Source organism: Pelophylax lessonae, assembly GCF_965119305.1.
Source record: "Pelophylax lessonae genome assembly, chromosome: 1".
Classification (NCBI taxonomy): Eukaryota; Metazoa; Chordata; class Amphibia; order Anura; family Ranidae; genus Pelophylax; species Pelophylax lessonae.
In genome coordinates this window covers 798,547,007-798,570,266 of record NC_138768.1, presented here as the reverse complement: position 1 = coordinate 798,570,266, position 23,260 = coordinate 798,547,007, and the positions used below count along the sequence as shown (strand labels likewise).

At 41.3% G+C, this 23,260-nt stretch overlaps 1 protein-coding gene across 2 annotated transcripts in view; it reads right to left on the bottom strand.

The window, feature by feature from the left end:
- Window positions 1–23,260, bottom strand: part of SORCS2 (sortilin related VPS10 domain containing receptor 2) — a 1,364,824-nt gene that overhangs the window by 185,918 nt on the left and 1,155,646 nt on the right. For both annotated transcript variants that reach the window (XM_082243140.1, XM_082243141.1), the window contains exons 10-12: window positions 4,205–4,351; window positions 3,351–3,453; window positions 1,488–1,564 (exon numbers count right to left, since the gene is read on the bottom strand). In XM_082243140.1, coding sequence (XP_082099266.1) covers window positions 1,488–1,564; window positions 3,351–3,453; window positions 4,205–4,351 — 327 coding nt within the window. The remainder of the gene's footprint in view (window positions 1–1,487; window positions 1,565–3,350; window positions 3,454–4,204; window positions 4,352–23,260) is intronic.

Genomic DNA, 23,260 nt, shown 5'->3' with positions numbered 1-23,260 from the left:
AAAAAGGATGTTGTTCACTGCACCCCAAAAAGGATTTTGTTCACTGCACCCCAAAAAGATTGTGTTCACTGCACCCCACAAAGGATTTTGTTCACTGCACCCCACAAAGATTGTGTTCACTGCACACCAAAAAGGATTGTGTTCACTGCACCCCAAAAAGATTTTGTTCACTGCACCCCAAAAAGATTGTGTTCACTGCAGCCCAAAAAGATTGTGTTCACTGCAGCCCAAAAAGATTGTGTTCACTGCAGCCCAAAAAGATTGTGTTCACTGCAGCCCAAAAAGATTGTGTTCACTGCAGCCCAAAAAGATTGTGTTCACTGCAGCTCACACACAGAAAAATGGATGTGGATCACTGACACCTGCCTATCTCCAATCCCACACCACACAGCAATATCGATTGTAGTTTGTAGAACACAGTTTCCCTAAAATTCAGCAGACTCTGTCCCTAACAGGATTGAGAAGAGATCGTAGATCAGGATTGAGTGCAGACCCCACCCCCCACACAGCAATATCGATTGTAGTTTGTAGAAGACACTGACCCTATATAATTCAGCAGACTCTATCCCTAAAATGCCTACAACTCGCCCTGCCTAAACACTCCGACCTGTCCCTCAATTCTATCCGGACACAAATGGTTTTTTCCTGCCTATCTTTCCCTAATCAGCAGCCAGCACGTTGATGTGTGCTCTGTCCCTGAATCTAAGCAGCATAATGACGCCGCTGCGGCTGCCTCGAACTTATAAAGACTTGGTCACATGCTTCAGACGGCCAATCACAGCTACTGAGACATTTGCAGGCATGGCTGGGATGGCTTAAGGCACACCAGTTAAACGATTGTTGATTGGCTGTTGAAAGCCCGCCATGAAAAGAGCGCCAAAGCATGCAAAACCCGGAAATAAAACGACCGAACACGGATTTTTACCCGAACATACAGTAAAGTGTCCGTGTCCGTGTTCGGGTACAAAAAATCCAATTATTCGGTACGAACACGAATAATACAGTCCGTGTTCGCTCAACACTAGTGAAAACCACTATAAGGAACAGCTCTTTCTTTACAACACTTTACAACTCTTTTCAACAGATCAGCATAGGGATGAGCTCAGGCACCATGAATGTTGGTCCACAGTACATTGGCACTAGAGGAGAGGGGTGAAGTCAATACCTATCTTTTCCTACTCAACTGGTCTCACTGTCTCCACTTCACTTTCCACTACATGGCCTCGCTTATTGCATAGACTGCCCTATTTATTGGACATCTACAACCAAAAAGGCAGCAAAAACCTGCCAATAATCCTGAGTTTCAATCAATGTTCATATTTGCCAGCACACCACAGATCATGGAGTAACATCTGAACATTTTATTGAAGAGTGATCACATCAAGTTTGAGAAAGTGCATAGTTTTCGGAGCCACGGAGGCCCCCTTCGTCAGGCACGTGATGACAATTTATTAAAATATAGACAAATAAAATAAAGGGTAGCTTACTTGTCTCCATGTAATTCCACAGTCTGATGTTATATACATCTCTTCCTTATACTCCACCAGCTGTGAGCCCAGGTTACCTGTAGTAAATAAAGATATAATACATCCTCAGGTGTTATACGTACGTAATAGGAATAACAAATTAGCAAAGATATGCAATATGTCCCCATATTTCTCCATTCTCCATTTCCAGTGCTGGGGGGGGGGGGGGGGGGTGTAAGGCTCCTTGCACACTGGGTATATAGCCCCAATGCATTGGGCTACTGCATTTAGCTGCGGGCTAGAAGTTTGCGTTTTCAGAATTAATCTCTAGGCGCATATTGCCCTAAATATTTCTACAGCTAACTACACTGTCCAGCTCTCCCAGTGTTTGACATGCTGCTGGCAGTGGAGCCAGACAGGACCCCTGTGCCCTCCACCCACAGCTATACAAACTGTGCTCCATGCACTGGAACTAAATTCCCAGTGTGCATGGGACATGAAGGGGTTTATTTACTAAAGGCAAAAAAACTGTGCACTCTGCTAGTGCAGTTGCTCCAGAGCTTAGTAAATGAGGTAAAGCTTCACTTTGCAAAGAATACCCAATCACATGCAATTGAAATAAATAAAAAAAATAAAAAAAAACATTTTTTGCTTGTACATGATTGGATGATGGAAGTCAGCAGAGCTGTCCCTCATTTACTAAGCTCTGGAGTAACTGTTCTTGTAGAGTGCAACTGCACTTTGCAAAGTGCACAGTCCATTAGCATTTAGTAAATAACCCCTAAATGTCATTTTTTAAAAACATTTTGGCATAAACAACTTAGGAAAAAACAGCATGCCATCCCCACTTCCCACAACTAACCAGTCAGGCACACCAGGAATATGTGTTAGAATCCCTATAGCAAAATAGCAACATTGGAGATTGCTTTAAAGTGCTACTAAACCCAGGAGTCTGTATTCACTATATCTGATCTTCCACAGTACACAGAGCATGGAAATGTAATTATTTTAATAAATATAAAATGCTAAATACCTTTTCTCATTAGCAGTCTATAGCAGCCCTGTGACTTCTATCAGTTTTAAACTGAGCACTGATTAAAGCTTGAAGGAGGAGTTTTTATTCTCCTCTGACTGTCCTATGAGGCTGCATGACCCTTGTCTAGACAGTGCTGGTTGGCCCTGTGTTAAACACATGCACCCCCCCCCCCCCAAAAAAACAAAAACAAAAAAAAAAACTCTCCACTAAAACACACCAAACTGAGCATGTGCAGAGTGACTCCATTGCTCTGTACTAACAGGAGACGGATTGGGTACAGTATAAGAAGGGGAGGATCAGAGAAGGCAGGATCAAATAGCCTTTTTACACACTACAGAGGATTAAACCCTTAGGTTCCACAGTGAGTATAACAAGCTGCATATGCAGATTGTGGTTTTAAGATAGTTTTTCCCCAAAAGATGGAGGTCTTCCTCCCAAATTTTATTTGAGCAAAGTTTTTGCCTGTGGCATGCATTTAAGTGCTCAGGAAACTCTGGGGAAAAAGTCTATGGTGACATCATACCATAGTTGGACCAAATATGAGCAGCTTCAGGTATGTGTCTCAGAAAGCACCGAAGCCAAAGGGTCAGAATTCAGGCCAGGCAACTAGTATTTTTAGAAGGAGGTCAGTTATGGGATCTGCTGCTTTTATTTCATAAGAAGTATACTTTAAGCGTCTTGAAGAGTACAGAGTGCTGCTTACATCTGAAGATGATCAGGACAGCGATCGTCTATGAGAATCCACTAACATTTAAAATACAAATAATACAAAAAATATTGGTATAGATACATTTATGTTTCAAAATAACCTAGAGGAATAAATGTGGACATGCTATTAGATGACTTACCGGCACCCATAATAAGCCCAGGAGCTGTGTCCTTGGTGTGGACAGTTCCAGATACATATGGATTGTCTGCCCAGCGCAGATGAAGGTGAAGATGGCAGTCAGGCTAAAAAGATATTAAAGAGATGAGAATACAAATTATATTGTATGGAATTATCATAGAAAGTGCTGATTAAAGAAATCTATGTGTAACATTTTTATTATTAAAAAAAAAAAAAAAAAAAAGACTGAAAGGCAAAGACCAATTGCAGTGTGCATTAAATACTATATGTGTGTTAGGTCCACTTAGGTTAATGCATGATAATGCAATACTGTACAGTGGTTCAAACTGTAGAGTGTCAATAGGTTATGAATTCATAGAGAAAATAAAATGTCACTGTCAAGTACTGCAAACACTTGCTAAAAGCTTGTTTAAAGCTACAACTACAGATCTGTGTTCAACATTCTCTGGCTGCAGTCTGAGTTTGCTTTAAGGGCTTCACAAAAGCAGTTTAAATTATGTAAATAATTGTTAAAGCCAATGTTATGAAGCCAATTTTATACAAAGACCCCATGTATAAGATTTGAGGACAGAGAATTATGTAGACTGGCACAGCTGACTTATGAAATGCTAGTTACTTAGCTGTCATTCTAATGCTTCAATACTTTCTGAATCACTGACCTAGAATTGCAATATAAATCAGAAGTGTTGACTTCACTGTCTACATGCCTGTTTTGGGTGACAGAGAAAGCAGGAAATCAGAATTAGCAATGACAACCTATATAAATTCCTCAGTGATGATTTTTTTGTTTAGGTCTATTTCCATTATGGGAATTTTATACATGGACATTTGCATATGGCTGCTTTTTTGATTTACCGGTTTGCAGTTGGTTGGCTTGCCATTCATGTCTAGGCTTGGTGGAGTCAGATAATCCCAGTCCCGGCCTTTGTTGTATGTGATGAGAGTTGTTACTTTTCCATCAATTTTCTGATTGGCCAAAAAAACACCTTTAACGCCTTTGACCTGAGAAATATAACACAGAATTAATAAATTTAATACATTTGAAAAACAAATGGGTTTTACTGTCTAAAGCATGGGTCTCAAATATTTTCAGTATGAGGGCCATATTGTAAATTTCACAAAAAATTGTCATCTCTAAAAAATTAGCCCCTCCCGTTTTGCATCAGAAGTTCCCCCCTTTTACATAGGACCCCTAGACCCCCCTCATTATATCAGAGCTCCCTTCCATCAGCATACAGTACCCCTTTCATATCACAAGCTCCCATATCACACCAGAGCCTTCCCTTCCAGTAGAGGTCACTTTTTATAATAATTCTCCCTTTGAAATCAGAACTCCCCCATTACATAAGAGTCTCCCCTTTCTCATCAGAGTGCCTCCATCACATCAGAGCCTCTCTTCACATAAATGCTCCCCTTCCGATCAGAAGCCCCCATCACAGCAGAGTTGTTGCAGGCCTGGTAAAATCTTGTAGTAAGCCAGATGTGGCATTTGGGCCGTAGATTGGAAGATCCCTGGACAAAAGGCTAGGAGCCAAAGCCTGAACAGTCACACTTTATTTCCAGCACAACCAAGTTCATTCAGGTGGTATGCAGAATGTGATCCTGGTCATTCTTACTGGATTCTGCGAAGCAGAAAACCTTGTAAGATTTTTTTTTTGGTATCTTCTCCTAACAAGGCCTTTACAATACTGTTGGGAGAATTTCCAGACAATAATATGGTTGTTTAATTTTATTGGCTGTGAACATTTATGCACCTGACTGAGATGAAATTTATGGAATCATACAAAAGTGTAACTTTGTATGAATACACTAAGGTTTTCACCAGCAGTATATCCATTGCTCCCAACTGACCCTCATTCGGAACAAAGTCCCTCTGTCTCTCTTTCCTCCTTATTTGTCCCTCATTTTGGTCTGATCTATATAGTTGTATATAAAATACACTACTTATCTATCAAAAAGTATTTTACAGTGCTAAACCTTTTTTTTGTCCAATTTCGAAATTGCTTGACTGTAAATTTCAAAAGCCAAAATAAAGAAAAAGTAATAGTAAAAAGCACTTGTGGGTTTAACCAATACATTTTTTGTACAATTCTCCTTTAGGAGGGACATGGCGGAGGTTGTGTCCTATGCCTACAATTTTTTTTCTAATAGGTGTCCGTCGTTCCCATCTCAGAAAGTTGGGAGGTATGTTATATCCTTTTTCATTGCCCTTTTTCCTTTTATTATTCATAGTTTTTCAATCTATCCTCTTTTAACTGTATAAAAAGTCCCTAATTTTCAGTAGAAAATTGGCTAAAATATTTCATATGCCAGTGGATCAGAAAATGTACATGCACATTGAAAATCGCAAATTTGCAGATATACAGTAAGTGCTGACAAAATGCTCTTTTGGCTGACCAGGGGCACAAATTCCAAAATTTCAAAATCTTGTGGGAAGCCTTCCCAAAAGAGAGAAAACTGTTATACCGGCAAATGAGTGTCATCTCCACATTTATTGCCATGTTATTGGAATGGGAAGGCCAACACATTTTATAGAGGTAATGCTTAAGTTTCTGCAAATGTGTAGTTATATAGTGTAAGTCCGTGCCTGCTTATAAGGCATGCTAGACAATTTTGGACACATTTGCCAAGGTTCCATTAAGCATAAACAATCTCCATTACACAGAAATATCGATTTTCCTTCTTTACACAGTTAGTGATTTTTCTAGGACTTTTTTTATAATACCCAAATTACCAGAAAGATTGAGCAGATCCTAAAGTGATATTTTTCCTTTAGTTTTTTTAAGCACTTTCAGCAGCTGATTTAATTCTTTACTGAGTATACAGTTTCTTTATCTTAATTATTGCCTGTGTTCCTCTTTAAAGGAGAAGTTTGTGCTTAATAAAAAAATAAAATAAACAGTCATACTCACTTCTATGCTGTAGCATCAGTGTGATGCTGCAGCTGTCCCACCTCAGCACTAAAACTGAGAATGATTAAAGGACCACTGACCGTTTAGTTCTCAGTCTGTTCAGAGTCAAGAGTGGTGACCGTCAGTCATTGCTCTCCGCTCTGCTTCTCCAGCACTCACTGGAGTGCCAGGCTGGAGAGGAGGTGGGTGCAGCTGACTCCAGGTCTCTCCTATGTGCTGAAAGGCAAAGCCAGCTGTCTATCAGGAAGCTGTGTGGATCCTGACAATATGTTCAGGATCCTTCTGGAGCCTGGGGCGGCTCTGCTATGTCATCTGAGAGCGGGCTTCTCTCAGCTGACTCTAGGTCACAGGAGAGAAAAAGTAAGCGCACTGCTGTGACCCACAAGAGAACAATGGCCAAAAAAGCTTTTGTCATACTTTTCTTTTAAGCCTGTGTCATAAACTTTGTCCCAGGTTTCCTGTTTCAGGGTGGCTTATTTCTCTTGCAGCACCCTATGGAGCCACCCTCGCATGCAGGAACTAGAGTTGTGTCTCAACATTGTGTGCATCAATAAAAACACACAGCTCCGTAGCCTAGGCTGACAAGCCCCTCCCCTGTATGCCCCCTCCCTTTCTCTAAGCTAACAGACTACTTGGAGACTGCACTGTCCACCTATAACCCTTTCCTGTAAAGATGGGAAGTTGAGGTAAGTAGCACAGAGAGAAGGTGCCAGAAGCACGAAACGGCAAGAGCTGAGGTAAGAATTTTTACAATTCGTTTTTTGATAAATGTTTATTTTATTGTTGTTAATGTGCTAAACTAAAGAATGCCATTAATATCTACTTTAAAGGAGAAATGAGGGCATATTAAAAGAACAAACACATACTCAGCTACCTGTTGCAGCATCAGTCCTATGCTGCAGCTGTCCCCTGATGGCTCTAAGCCCCAGTAAACATATGACTGCTGATCACTCAGTTCTTGGTGTTCACTGAGCAAAGAGCAGTGACTGTCAGTCATCACCTCTGTGCTATGCCCCTCCAGTGCTCACTGTATCGCCAGGCCGGAAGGGGGACAGGAGTGGTTTGCTCAGGATGTCAGCCATGCACTGACAGGCTGAGCCAGCTTCTGGCCAGGCATCTAGTGACTCCCTGGACTGGTTCTCTGATGTCACCTGACAGCATGTTTTAGTTGATTCAAGGTCATAGGGGAGCACATGTAAGCGCACGCCTGTGATTCAGAAAATAAGTATGGTCAAAAAGCTTTGGCCATACTTCTCTTTTAACCCCTTTGTAACTGGGCTTTAGCTACAGTGCGGCCGCATTTTGACAGTAGGCCATCTTATAATGTCCTCCTGCCCCCTGCAGCGCACATCGGCAGTGACCTGAGATCTGGGTAAAGAGACAATTACAGCAGCTCTTTACCATGTGATCAGCTGTGTTAAATCACAGGTGATCACGGATGCAAACAGGATTTGCCGGTTATCATCAATTCTCCCCCTACGCGAAAAGGGTGTGGGGAGAGGAGAGCCGAAAACCAGCAAATCCATACAGAGGACATCTGCACTGACTTTAAGAGAGCAGATTTTCAAGGATGAGGGCTGCTCTCCAAGATTTAGACTGGGAGGGAATATTTTCATTAATAATCACAGAACAGAAATGGGAATTCTTTAAAAAGACTGTAAGTGAACTCACTGCAAAGTATATTCCCATGGGCAATACGTTTAAAAGGGTAAATACAAAACCAATGTGGCTCACGGGCAAAGTTAAAAAAGCTATACATTAAAAGGGAAGCGCTTATAAAAAATATAAAAACAAAGGAACACTATCATCGTTTAAATATTATAAAGACTATAACAGAATATGTAAAAAGGAAATCAAGGACGCAAAAATCTAAAACGAAAGACAGATTGCAAAAGTAGGAAAACCCCCCAAATATTCTTCAAATATATTAATAGTAAGAAGGTCAGGTCTGAGCATGTAGGCCATTTACAAAATGAGAAGGCAAATGTAATAAATACTTTCTTCAGCTCTGTGTATACAAAGGAGCATGGGGGAGATCATGTCCATAATGGTGATTATATTGACAAAGCCCCAAATGATCCACAATGTCTCAAAAGTGATATGGTCCAGAAATATTTAGACAGAATAAAGGTGGATAAAGCACCTGGACCAGATGGCATCCACCCACAGATCCTAAAAGAATTGAGCTCTGTCATTTCAAAGCCATTGTTTCTAATTTGTAGGGGCTCGTTAAGGACTGGAATAGTACCACTGGATTTGCGTAGGGCCAATGTGGTGTCTATATTTAAAAAGGGATCAACGTCTTTACGAAGTAACTATAGACCTGTTAGTTTAACTTCTATGGTCGGGAAGATACTGGAGAGTTTAAAAAGACCACATAGATGAGTTCTTGTTGAAAAAAATATCTTAAGCAACAGACAGCATGGATTCTGAAGTTGTCAAACCAACCTGATTTCTTTTTATGAGGTAAGTAAAACCTTGGAGGGGGTGGCTGTGGATGTAGTATACTTGGATTTTGCAAAAATGTTTGACAGTTCCCCACACGTGGCTAATGAGTAAGGTAAAGTCTACAGGCTTAAAAAGATCAGTTTGTAAATGGATAGAAAACTGTATAAAAGACAGAATTCGGAGAGTAGTGGTTAATGATTATTACTCTGAATGGTCTAAGGTTATCAGTGGTGTACCCCAAGGTTCAATGTTGGGACCCTTACTTTTTATTATCTTTATAAATGATATAGGGTCTGGGATTAAAAGTACCATTTCAGTCTTTGCAGATGACACCAAACTATTCAGTGGAATAACTTCCTTACAGGATTTCTCCAACTTTCAAGCTGACCTTAATGCACTGTTTAACCACTTGCCGACCGAGTACGGTAATAGTACTGCGGCAAAGTGGTTCGTTATCGTCTGACGACGTAGTATTAACGTCGTCAGACACTCCCCCTTCTGGGCGGCGCTTGCGCGCCGCCGGAGGCTCGCTAGCGCTGTTTTCATTCACAGCGGGAGTCGGGCCAGGGGAGGAGCAGCGGCGATCACCGCTGCTCTGCCCCGATCGCCGGGGATCTAGTGTGGAGATCCGCCCGCTGTGTGTAAACACAGCGGGCGGATCTCCATAGTGACAGGGAGTGACAGATCGGACTGTTCAGCATAGCTGGACATCCGATCTGTCCATGACTCACTCAGGCCCCTCCCCCCCTACACGTCAGTAAGCACCAGGCATACATTAACCCCTCCCTCTCCAATAAAATTAACCCCTTCCCTGCCAGTGTCATTTTTACAGTAACAGTGCATATATATAGCACTGATTACTGCAGTAATGTCACTGGTAACCCCAAAAGTGTCAAAAATGTCAGTCAAGGGTCCGATCTGTCCGCCGCAATGTCGCAGTCCCACAAAAAAAATCGCAGATCGCCGCCATTACGCGTTAAAAAAAAAAAACACCAAAAATGACAGAAATCTTTCCCTTTGTTAGTAAACGCAATAACTTTTGCGCAAACCAATCAAAATACGCTTATTGTGATTTTTTTTACCAAACATAGGTAGCAGAAAACAAATTGGCCAAAAATTTTTTAAAAAATTGGTTTTTACATCTTTTTTGGGGGGAATTTCATATAAAAAAATGTTAAAAATATTGTTATTTTTTCAAAATAAACGCTCTTTTTTTGTTTATAGCGCAAAAAGTAAAAATCGCACAGGTGATCAAATACCACCAAAAGAAAGCTCTGTGTGTGGGGAAAAAAAAGGACGTAAATTTCGTTTGGGTACGGCGTCGCATGACCGCGCAATTGTCAGTTGAAGTCGCACAGCACCGAATCGCAAAAAGTGGCCTGGACGGAAGACAGCAAAATCCTCCGGTGGTAAAGTGGTTAATTGGGCAATTATGTGGCAAATGAGGTTCAATGTTGATAAATGTAAGTTAGGCACTTGGGGCTAAGAATATGTATGCATCATACATACTAGATTGAGCACAACTGGGGGAATAAATGGTGGAGAAGGATCTTTTGGTACATCATAAGCCTAATAATAGCATGCAATGCCAAGCTGCGGTTTCCAAAGTGAACAAAGTCCTTTTTTGTATTAAGAGAGGTATGGACTCTAGAGAGAGAGAGACATAATTTTGCCCCTGTATAAATCATTAGTAAGACCTCATCTTGAATATACAACAGATAAATGAGTTGAGAGTTTGTGGTCTATATTTTACACTGCCCGTGTAATCTGTTGTACGTGGGTCGTACCATCCGACACCTACGTACACGGATAGGTGAGCATCGTAAGGCCATTGCTCAAGGTTTTAACACCAAAAAATGGTAAACTACCTCATATCGTTCCCCGTCATTTTGCAACTCATCACAAGGGTGATGCTAAAGACTTGAAGGTGTGGGCAATTGAATCTACACCCAAGGGCACTTTGAGACGTTCATTGACCAATGAACGTCTCTCCTTGCTTTCCCCCCATTCCCCTTTAAATTTCCCCTCTTTTCATGCCACAGGAGATCTGAGGAAGGGCTTTGCCCGAAACATGTCATCCTCCCCGTTTTTGTGGCCACTCATGTCCCTTTAACTGGCTGACAGCACACTTGGCGGTGTGCTGTGCCTGGTACAGTGAGGATTTCTTCTTCATATCAGCGCTTCTGGATCACGTGGGAAGCAGGGTCCGCTGAGCACGTCTCCATGACTCAGCGGTCGGGTGACCAGTTACATCATCTCCTAGCGCCAGCCCAGCTGTTTGAGGACGGGAGAGGACGCCGGCGTGTCAGCCGAATGATCCTCGCGGCTGGAGTGCATTGCGGTGGCTGGGGTTTCCTCTTCAGCCCCCCCTCCCCCTCTCTGCTTCTCCCGCTCCAGCCCTTTGAGTGAGTGCTTTTACTATCAAGTTCACACAACTCACAGGCGTCTCCACCTTACTCCTGGATCCTCCTCAAAGGTACAGCCTCTTTGCCGGACATCTGTTGGCATTATATTATATCATACTAGATTTACCAGAATTCTCAGCATTTTTAGCCTTCTAATAAATCCATCATTTTATTCAAGACAACTGACTTTGAGCTCATTGTCACTGCTTCAGGGATCGCCAATACACCCATTTATCTGTTGTAACTTTAATTTCTCAGTCAGGATCTGGGTTTGGGTGGGCTGCAACCCTGACATGACTTTTTGCTGATGGTGAACCCCGTCCACTCCATCTCATCCTTGAGCCCTGGATATCTGTCCCACAGCGCCATGATTTTTTGTATGTTACTCATCTCGAATATGCAGTTCAGTTTTGGGCACCAGTTCTTAAAAAGGATATTGGGGAACTGGAGAGAGTGCAGAGAAGGGCAACCAAACTGATAAGAGGCATGGAGGAGCTCAGCTGAGCTGAGGATAGATTAGAGAAACTGAATGTATTCTCTCTTGAGAAAAAGAGATGGGGGGGGTGTACAAATACATAAGGGGTCCATATAGTGAACTTGGTGTTGAGTTATTCACGTTAAGGTCATCACAGGGGACAATGGTGCACTCTTTACGTCTAAAGGAAAAGGGATTTCATCTCCAAATACAGAAAGGTTTCTTCACAGTAAGAGCTGTGAAAATGTGGAATAGACTCCCTTCAGAGGTGGTTCTGGCCTGCTCAGTAGAGTGCTTTAAAAAAGGCCTGGATTATTTCTTAAATAAACATAATATAACTGGGTTCTCACATTTATAGGTAGAGTTGAAAGGAGGATAATCTGATTGCCTCTCAGAGGATCGGGAAGGATTTCTTTTTCCCCTGCTAGAGCAAATTGGATCATACTTTGTTGGGGTTTTTCGCCTTCCTCTGGATCAACTGTGGGTATAGGATTGTGCATATGGGATTGTGTGTGTTTTTTTTTTTTTTTTTTTTATTGGTTGAACTAGATGGACTTGTGTCTTTTTTCAACCTGACTAACTATGTAAGTGCAGTCCCAACAGTGCCCACCAATGCTGCCAATCTGTGCCCACCAGTGCTGCCTGTCAGTGCCAATCAGTATTGCCCATCAGTGCCTTCTCATCATTGCATCTATCAGTGATGCCTATCAGTGCTGCCCATCAGTGACCGTCAGTGCACCTATAAGTGTCCATCAGTGTCGCCTCATCACTGCCACCTTATCAGTGCCCAACAGTGCCGCCCATCAGTGCAGTCTATCAGTGCCCATCAGTAAAAATTACTTATGTACAAATTCTTTAACAGAAACTAAGAAAACTTTTTTTTTTTTTGTTTGTTTAACAAAAAATAACAAAAAACCCAGTGGTGATTAAATACCACCAAAAAAGCTCTATCTGTCTCAAAAAAAATTATAAAAATGTCATTTGGGTACAGCATTGCATAACTGCACAATTGTCATTCAAAGTGTGACAGCACTGAAAGCTGAAAATTGGTCTGGGCAGGAAGGGGGAGTAGTGTCCAATAGGTAAGTGGTTAAAAATGTATATAGAAATGCAACATGATTTCCTGACACAATTAAAATTTCCTTCCAGCGTTCCTCTTCTCATAAACGTTTTGTATTACAAGCCAGACACTTTTTTCCAAGAGAGTGATCTGGAAAGCAGTTGAGCTAATGAACTACAAAGCGAGCAAAGTCATATGCAGCCCCCCTGCAGAGTGGACAATTCACCATTCTCAATCATTTGTTTCTTCAACAGTATTATTATATAATAATCCATGTACACATTACCATACTGAGCACAAACCAACTATCTACTAAACTTTCTATTTTTCAATAAGTGCCCCTTTCTTTATAAATAAGTACATAGTTTGAGCGGCTTGCAGAGTTGTACAGGTAAAATGATTATTCCTACTTCTAAAGTAGAAGCTTAAGGCTCCAGGAGGCATATGCTTTACTTCTTCTAAGCAGAAATTGTATGGAAAACATGGCTGAGCAGGAATGGAAAAGGTACTGGCCTAAAAACCTGAACAGTATATTGCTGGGAATTCATATCTCACTGTATGTTGTCAGCCTTCTCTAATGGAATATAAGTATATGTCTATGTGCAGCATAGTGCGTCTGAAAACAGGGCTGTCAACCCTTTTAAAAAATAATATATCAAATAAAGATTGGGGGAAACAGTACCACTGTGAAAAATTCTTGTGGGCTTATTTATGATTGACAAAATAATTGCATTTTATTTCAAAGTTTTCTGTTTTGCCTTATTTCACCTCTATTTTTTTATTTATTTTTTTTGTTTACCAAAAGTATTGGGATGCCTGCCTTTATATGCACATGAACTTTAATTGGATCTCAATCTTAGTCCGTAGGGTTCAATATTGAGTTGGCCCACCCTAGTTGCAGCTAAAACAGCTTCAGCTCTTCTGGGAAGGCTGTCCACAAGGTTTAGGAGTGTGTCTATTGGAATGTTTGACCATTCTTCCAGAAGCACATATGTGAGGTCAGGCACTGATGTTGGACAAGAAGACCTGGCTCACAGTCTCCGCACGAATTCACCCCAAAGGTGTTCTAACGGGTTGAGGTCAGGACTATGTACAGGCCAGTCAAGTTCCTCCACCCCAAACTCCCTCATCCATGTCTTTATGGACCTTGCCTTGTGCACTGGTGCGCAGTCATGTTGGAACAGGAAGGGCCATCCCAAACTCACTCACAGTCCAGTCAAGTTCCTCCATCCCAAACTCACTCATCCAAACTTACTAATTTATATTTTTATTGAAGCCTGTGGGGGAAGTCACTGCTCCAGGATTTACCAGCTGTTGTTGAAGCATTCCCTTCTCTCCCCTGCAGCTGACACCAACTGACATAGGGGAGATAATGTGATTAGACCAGAGAAGCTTAAAATAGGTTAGTATATATGCATCTTTCTTACACAGGTTAGTAGGCAAAGGTATTATGAGGGGGAGGGGACATTTTTAAGAGTAGATAGGGTTAACAGAATTCCACTTTAAATACTGCCTAAAGAAAACTCTATCTGTCTGAAAAATAATGTAAATTGGGGTTCAGTGTTGCATGAGAAAGTAATGCCAGTAAAACTATCACAGTGCTGAAACTTTAAAAATGGTCTGGTAACGGAGGGGCAAATACGGAAAGGTACTTAAAGGGGTTGTAAGCACTTTATTTTTATAAAAATAACAAACATGCCTATACTTACCTGCTCTGTGCAATCGTTTAGCACAGAACTGCCCAGTCTTTTTTCTTCTGGGGTGCCCCGTCGGCGCTCCAGGCCCCTCCACTTCATCCGGTGGCTTTCCGTGGGGGCACCCGTGCGAGCTCGCACCCAAGTGAGGCTGCTGCGGCCATTGACACAGACAGCAGAGCTCAGGCCAATGTCTCCTGCTGCAATAAATCTGTCCAATGAGGAGAGAGACAGCGTCTGGAGCTACTGCGCTTGTGCACTTGGCTGGATCAGTTCGGGCTCAGGTAAGATAAAGGGGGGTCTGGGGGGAGCTGCAGCATAGAAGGTTTTTCACCTTAATGCATAGACTGTATTAAGGTGAAAAACCTTGAGGCTTTACAACCCCTTTAGGTGGTTAAACAAAGAAAACTCAAAATATAATATTACACACACAAACTGAATAGGTGATTTGAGCGTCATCTGGAAATTTTTACAAGCCGTTTGTTTTCCTGTGGTTTAAACCAGGGAGCCAGCCTAACTGCAATTCAAACACTCATACGTTAATCACTCAGAGAGGTTTTGCAGACTAATCTGTTTTTAGGTTTGCTGATGAAAAATTGGATCGAAATGTTCCTGTAATCTGTCTTATTCCCATGTCTCTTAACCTTAAATTCTGTGTTCTAGAAGTAAGATGCTGTGTGGAAAATCATGCAGACGTCTAAAAGTATGTTGTAAACGGCATTGTCTCCAATGCTTGTCTATAAGGAGAATAGTTTATATTTTTACAGATTCAAATAAAATGTGCAGAGCGATACTCTGAATCGGTCTGGTCGTTGTGAAGCAACACTGGCAGTTCTCAATAAAGGGAGTGTCAGGATTAAAATAAGTTTGATGAATGTTCCCTGCAATCGAATAGCTATTATACTCACCTCTCAAGTGGCCCGTGTCTCCTACCTTCTCTCATTTGCAGCCTACATATGACTCTTTGCCAGGGCTGGCAAGCCCCCCCCAAAAAAATAAAAAATCCCACCCAACAAAGGGCCCCCCACATCCATTATTTTATATTAATCTAAAATTTAGAAAATATTATATATACTGTTATCTTCTTCCATAACTCCCCACCGGACCGGTACACCAAACACCCACTGTCTGTCCTCAGTCCTCCTGTCACTCATGTGTCTACTGTGCCCACCACCCTAGAAGATCCAGCCTGCCCTGCGTGAGATGGAGTGTGCTGATGTCTGACATCATTGCGCACGCCACGATCATGCTGAGGGAAGTTCTCTGGAGAAGACACTCTGCCTCCTCATACTCATCAGTTTGCACTACGAGCAGCAGTATGAGATGGGAAAATGCCATCTGTAACATGCTGCAAACTGATGACACTCAAAACTGCTGGAACAAAAATCTTGGGAGTCAATTTGCCGCCCCTCTCCAAGTGCTGCCTGGGTCCAATGGACCCAGTGGAACCCATGATAAGGCCGGCCCTGCTCTTTGGCATTCTACATTTTTGGGTGTGTCAGATGTTTTTTTCTCCCTTTTTACCCCTACATCGCTACAGGACTCCCCTACATCGCTGCAGTGGCTTGGGGGTCAGGGGATGGAACCACGGCATGGGCAGGGAACAATGGAAATAAATATTCAGACCATAATGTTACAATTATTTCAAAAAGAGCAAATCTGTCGGGGCAGAAATACAGCAGCTGTCATTGCTGACTTGTCTGAAAAGAAACGGGCAGTGGCGGAGCTAGACTTTTAAAACAGGGGTGGCAAGGTATTATTTTGGGGGGTCAATATACAAAGTGTTCAATTACACTAAAAATAAGTTATTTTCCACAAAATGTATATAGATTAAATTCAGTATACAGAGGAGGTTTACTAAAAAAAAAAAAAAAAAGTTTTGAATTTAGCTATGTACTTTACAGTGCATCTCTAGGTAATGGGTAATTCTCCTCCCTTCAGGAAAAGCCCAGTGACTTCCTGTTGGCTTTCTGGTAGTGGAATAATGGGTACATTTCCCCAGAGGCACATAGACCACAAAAAAATTACTATGGCAGAAGTTTTATTCCTTCATCAAAATGTAAAAGAAGAATGTCTACAGGTACACTTTACCATAGGTCCACATGTTCGAGAGGCAGTGAGGAGAAGCTTCTAGAAGCCCTCTGTGCTCTCAGTACACATCAGTGAAGAGGTTGCTATGGACAACCGCTGTAGTGCTGACAATTTTTATCTCCTGTTATTTTTTTTCCATCATTTATTTCTGTGCTAAAGCAGATGTTTTAGGAAGCGCAGTTACTGTGGGACATAGAGGAATCAATCTGCGTATACCTAGCATACTTAATGTTACATGTGGTCTTGTGGCGCCAACTGCTGCAGTGAAGTACGCGGCTCACTGTCAGGAGTAGAGAGAAAGCTGCTGCTTCCTCTGTATCCTTCCTCCTCTCACAGGCAGAGTGCATTTGATATCACTCCGCCTGTGAGCCGGGACTACAAAGGAAGTAGCGGCTGTGTCTCACTGCAGGGAGCTGCTCAGGATGACTCACAGCTTGCCGGGATATCGCCCTGAGCTCGCGGGTGTCCGTGAGCTCAGGGCAGAAAACGTGAGTCTCCCACGATTTGCGGGAGACTTGAGATGTCTGGTGTAATGTTTTCAGTGGGGTGGCAAGGACTTCGTCTGGGGTGGCAATTGCCACCCCAGCTAGCCCTCTGGCTCCGCCACTGGAAACGGGATCAAGGACTGTCAACTTTACTCTTGCTATACTACTTATTGAGTCATTGATCCACAACATGTATGCAACAAATGCAATGGGAAATCTCAGCCCTGACGTTTGCACCTTTAATAATTTGCCGGTATTAGCAGCTGTTATATTTGCATCCTGACCAATCCCATTAACCATAACAGGCCATAGGAGAAGTCTGAATTGTGCCATCATGTAACGACTGAATTGTGCCATCATTTAATGACTGAATTTTCGTTCAATGGACATAAATGAATCAGTTTTTCATTCATTTTGTCACATATGCCTAGTGCAAACAGTTCAGGTGAGAAACACATTAACCTTTCAATTTATTGTTCATTCGGCAGAATTTTTGCAAACTGTTCCTTCGATTTTTCAGCTCTGAAAAGTTAAAACCTTTTTTTTTTTTTTTTTTTTCTTTTTGTGCCCATTAACTGGACAAAAAACAAACGAATGGACCGAATGACAAATTTTCTAACAATTTTTCAGATAGTGTATGGCCAGCATAGTACTCCCACTCGCCAGCTGCCTAATTCAGGAGCTACTGCAAACAAACCAACTCTCAGCTTTATTTGAGCTCAAGAGACCCTGTTGGAAGACTATTCCTTAAGAAAAAAACTTGCTGATTTGTTTGCTGGATAAAGGCGAGTTCAGAGGACAATTGAGCTCATCTCAACATCTAAACAAAGAAATCTGTTTTAAAATGTTCTGTTTTCAATTAAGTAATCTCTGGTGATCCTGCCAGCATGGTGCGACCAAAAGATTTTTTTTTTCTAGAATGACAAGGATTCCTTGTTCCAGTTGCAGTGTTTTCCTTTTTTTTCCTTCATGCAACAAGCACACAATGTGCTGGCGTATTTTGGATTTTCATACAAACAATCTAGCGCAGCCTTTCTCAAGCATAGTTCTGTGGAAACCCTAGGTTTTCTTTAGAGAGGGGCTCAGCAACCTATAGATTGTTATCACCAGTAGATCACAGACAGGTGACTAGTAGATCACGGTCTGGGCTTGCTGACTCACCATTCCAGAGCATCAAACAGAGTGCAATGTAGAGGGACTTCTTGTAAATTTTGGAGCTGTAGTAGGGTGCAAGAGGCGCATAAGTCAATACCTCCTCTGTAGTGCTGGCTCCTATCCCATTCAGAGTGAGTGATACCAGCTGCACTCCATCTCTTATATTGGCTAGCGGTGTCCAGAGTGGTGTTAGCAGCAGGAAAGAAGAGATCCTTAGGTCAATGTGAAGCAATACACTGGGCATAATAGTATAGGGCTGCTTTTTACACTGATGTGCCGCGGTTTACCCACACCGCCGATGCACTGCAGTGTACCTGCGGATTTGCTGCGCTTAACCATATTCTTCTATTATATCCTGCAGGTTTGGTGTACTTTCTAAAAGAGCACCTGCAGGATATAATAGAAGTCTATGGAAAACTGCAGCTAACCCAGGAAAGTCTCAGATGCACTGTGCTGCACCTGCAGTGCAGGTAAAGCGCAGCAAGTCAGTGTGAAAGCAGCCTTATAGAGGGCTCAGAACAGTAAGGCCCCTTTCACACTATCCGTCCGTCGTACGGATTCCGTTTTTCTTAGCGGGGGATCGAGCCGCCGATCCCCCGCTGAGTAGAAGGATGACAGCTGTGTCTCCGCGCTGTGTGCGGAGACACAGCTGTCAGTTCCCCATGCATCTCTATGGGGGAAATCAGATGGGAACGGACCGTCGGTAAAACCGCTGGGTTTTACCCCCTCCCAACTGTATGTGTGAAGGAGCCCCAAGGGTGCTATTGCTGAATTTAACTAAGGGCTCATTCACAAGTGCAGCAGGCACTGCTGCTCCCCTGAAAAGCGATCTAAATGTGTGTTTGACAGGTGGGGAGAAGGCAATATGTTGCCTCCTCACGACCTGATTTAAACCCATCATTTCCGTACAATGAATGAGATTGCAACACGGTAGTACGGCAATTAAAAGTTGAAATCAGGTGTTAGAACTGTACCTGGTAAGCTTTGACCTCTCCTATGTTGTTCAGATAGATTTCCACCTCTTTAAGGTTGCCTACCCCTGCTCTAGAGGTTACTTTTTGTTCCCTGAGCGACACAGTCACTTCTACTCTGTCCAGCAATGTAAGATGGCACTTTTCCACTGACCTTAAAGTAGGGGTAGCCATTCTACTTTGACCAACAATGTAAGATGGTCCTTTTTCACTGACCCCAAAGTGAGGGTGGCACTTCTACATTTACCACCAATGTAAGATCGTATTTTTCCACTGACCCCAATGTAAGGATGACACTTTTACTTTTACCAACAATGTGTGGTACTTTGTCAATGACCCCAATTATGGGTGGCACTACTACTTTGACAAACAATGTAAGATTTCCATTGACCCCTAAAGTAAGGGTACCATTTCTATATTGACCAGCAATGTAAGATAGTACTTTTCCACTGACCCCAATGTAGGGGTGGCACTTCCTAATCTGACCACCAATGTAAGATGCCACCTTTCTATTCTTCAATATAAAGTGACACTGTAGTTTTTATTTTAAATTAATATTAATTTATGTCAAAACAATTACTGAAAATATTGTTTATAAGTCTTAAAGAGTGGAGGGTTGTTAGAAATCCTTTCTGGGTGCAAAATTCACCACTTTTCCTATCCCTTTATTTAATAATAAACCTACAACATACTCATCATTTTAATGTCCTGCAAGCTATACATATAATCATTTTTAGCAGCGGTTCCCTAAAGACATTCAAGTTATTTCAAGGGTTCCCCTTGGAAAAAAAGTTTAAGAAAGGTTGGTCTAGAACAGGGGTATTCAAACTATAGCCCTCCAGTTGTTCAAGGACTAAAATTCCCATCATGCCTTGTTATGTCTGTGGATGTCAGAGTTTTTCAATGCCTCATGGCATGTGTTGTTCCTCAACAGCCGGAGGGCCGTAGTTTGAGGATCCCTTGTCTAGAGCAACACAGGAAATACATAAACAAAGGACTATAATACTGTATTTTTTAAAATGTTTAAAAATAATTTCCCTTGGATGTAATAAAGTATTCTGAATTCCCAATTTTGTACGAAGAAATAATAAATAATGCTGTATTGTTTTATCTACAGTGCTGTACAAAGGTTTAGTTTTATTTAAGGTAAACATGCATGTATCTATATATTCTGAATTGTTCTATAGCATAAACACTGCCTATGTAAAGTTCTAGCAAATTAGACCTGGAACTCATTAAGCACTAATGGCCTTCGTTGTGCACCATCAGCATTCACATCCGCTGTTTGGGGTCATCCCTGCACAGGGTATACGGCCGCTACAGGAAGGTATCTGGAGCACATCCACATAGTAAAACTTGTTCTACTTTCCCTGTTGCAGCTTGTGGTTTTGGCACACAGAAGAGAAGAAGAGCATGGTCTGGGATATTGTGAGAATTAATGATCACCTCTGCATGGAAGTTTGGCATTGTCTAAGAACTTCAGTACTTACTCTGAGGAAAAAATAATCAAATGTGATTTAAGAATTTAACTTTTAAATCTTTCTGGCAGATATTTCTAATGATGTTACTGTAACAGGAAAAATAAGCCCTTGCAGGAAGGCAGTGAGACTTATGTAGGAATCATTCTCGCCATATTTCATGGGGTAATGTGAAATATGAGCTTCCTACTGTGGTGATATATGGGAGGGTTATACAAAGTAGACAATTCGGCACCAGTTTACAGTACGGATCAAAAAGGGAGGCAAAACCAAGTTTTTATTTGTTTGGTGACCTGGTTTTTTCTCTGATCAGAATGTAAGATAAGGATATACGAGCATTATGATTATCAGACAAGACTTGGTTCTAAATTTTTGTAGATGCTTGCTAAAATCTGACTAAATGTTTAGTAGATTTCTATATAATGACACCCCCAGATCAGTTCACGTATCGCAGTGCGAACTATCAATTTGGACTGGAATTGGATCGCATAGGTGTGAACAACACCCATGCAATCCCATTCTGATGTGGATCATAAAAAAGGTCCTGCACAACTTTGGTCCAAATGCGATGTGAATTCAGCCATATAATCTGTATGGCGGAATTTGCATCGCACAGACATCGCATGTAATTTGAAGAGCAGTGTGGTGCGAATCACATGCGATGTCTGACATCGCTATAGTGTGAACCGGCACTAAATGCTTATTACATTCTTTGTAGATGCTTGCAAAACAACAATTTTTTAGTAGATGCTTGTAAACTCTAAATAAATTCTTAGCAGATGCTTACAAAACTCTGAATACATTTTTAGTAGATGCTTTCTAAACACGTATTGGATTTTTAGTAGATGCTTCCTAATATCTAAATACATTCTTAGTAGATGCTTACTGAACTCTGATTTAATTATTTGTAGTTGCTTGGTAAATTCTGAATAAATTATTTATAGATGCTTGCTAAACTCTAAATACATTCTTGTTATATGTGTTCTAAACTCTGAATAAATTCTTTGTAGATGCTTTCTAAATATCTATTAAATTCTTCGTAAATGTTTGCTAAACACTTACTAAAATTTAGTAGACCGTTGTTCAATACTACGTTTTGTTAGTATATGCTTTCTAAACCTTTATTACATTCTTAGCAGGCACTTATGTTTCCTTCCACACTCTAAAGGTATAGTGGTAAGTTAATTGTCTAAATTGACTAGTGTATGTACTGTATGTGTATATGTGTAGGATAGGTAGGATAACGACATAAGCTATGCAGTGGAATAATGTCTTTATAGGATGTCACCATCTTACAAACCAACCTCAATGCACTGTTTAATTGGGCAACTATGTGGCAAATTAGGTTTAAGGTTGATAAATGTAAAGTTATGCACTTGGAGGCTAAGAATATGCATGCATCATACATACTAGAGGGAGTACAACTGAGGGAGTCAATGGTGGAGAAGGAACCGGGGGGTTTTGGTAGATCATGGGCTTAATAATAGCATCCAATGCCAAGCTGCGGTTTCCAAAGTGAGCAAAATCCTTTCTTGTATTACCAGAGGCATATACTCCAGAGAGAGATATCATTTTGCCCCTGTACAAATCATTAGTAAGATCTCATCTGGAATATGCAGTTTAGTTTTGGGCAACAGTTCTGAAAAAGGATATCAGGGAACTGGAGAAAGTGCAGAGAAGGGCAACCAAACTGATAAGAGGCATGGAGGAGCTCAGCTATGAGGAAAGATTACAGGAACTGACTGAATTTATTCTCTCTTGAGAAGAGGAGATTAAGGGGGATATGATCAACATGTACAAATACTTAAGGGGTTTATATAGTGAACTTGGTGTTGAGTTATTCACTTCAAGGTCATTACAGAGGACAAGGGGGCACTCTTTACATCTAGTGGAGAATAGATTTCATCTCCAAAATACAAAAAGGTTTCTTCACAGTAAAAGCTGTAAAAATGTGGAATAGACTCCCTCCAGAGGTGGTTCTGGCCAGCTCAGTAGATTGCTTTTAAAAAGGTCTGGATTCTTTCCTGTACATAATGTAAATGGGTACTAACATTTAGAGGTAAAGTGGATCCAGGGAATATCTGATTGCCTCTCGGGAGATTAGGAAGGAATTTCTTTCCCCTGCTGTAGCAAATTGGATCATGCTTTGTTGGGGTTTTTTTTGCCTTCCTCTGGATCAACTGTGGGTATAGGATTGTGTATATGGGATTGTATGTTTTTTTTTTTTTTTTATTGGTTGAACTAGATGGACTTGTGTCTTTTTTCAAACGGACTAACTATGTAAATGCAGCCCCAACAGTGCCCACCAGTGCTGCCAATCTTTGCCCACCAGTGCTGCCAATCTGTGCCCACCAGTGGTGGCAAGTAGTTAGTCCAGGATTGTGTACTGTATATAGGATTGTACAATTTTCTTTTTTTTTTTTACTGCTTGAACTAGATGGACTTGTGTCTTTTTTGACCTGACTGTAACTATGAAAGTATGTAGCTTGTAAGCTCCATGAAGGAAAGGGCTGATGTAAATTAACAATATGTAAAGTGCTGCATTATTGCGATATATAACTACTAATAACATAAAGGCTTAAGAGATTATTGCTAAATTCTTATTAAATGATGGTTTAATTTGTACTATCCTGCTACTTATTGTTGTTGGGCTCTGAGTAGCCAACTTTAATGCCATCACCCTGGTTTTGATGGCAATTGTTTTGTACGTTACAGAAAAAACGTAAATACCTTTAAA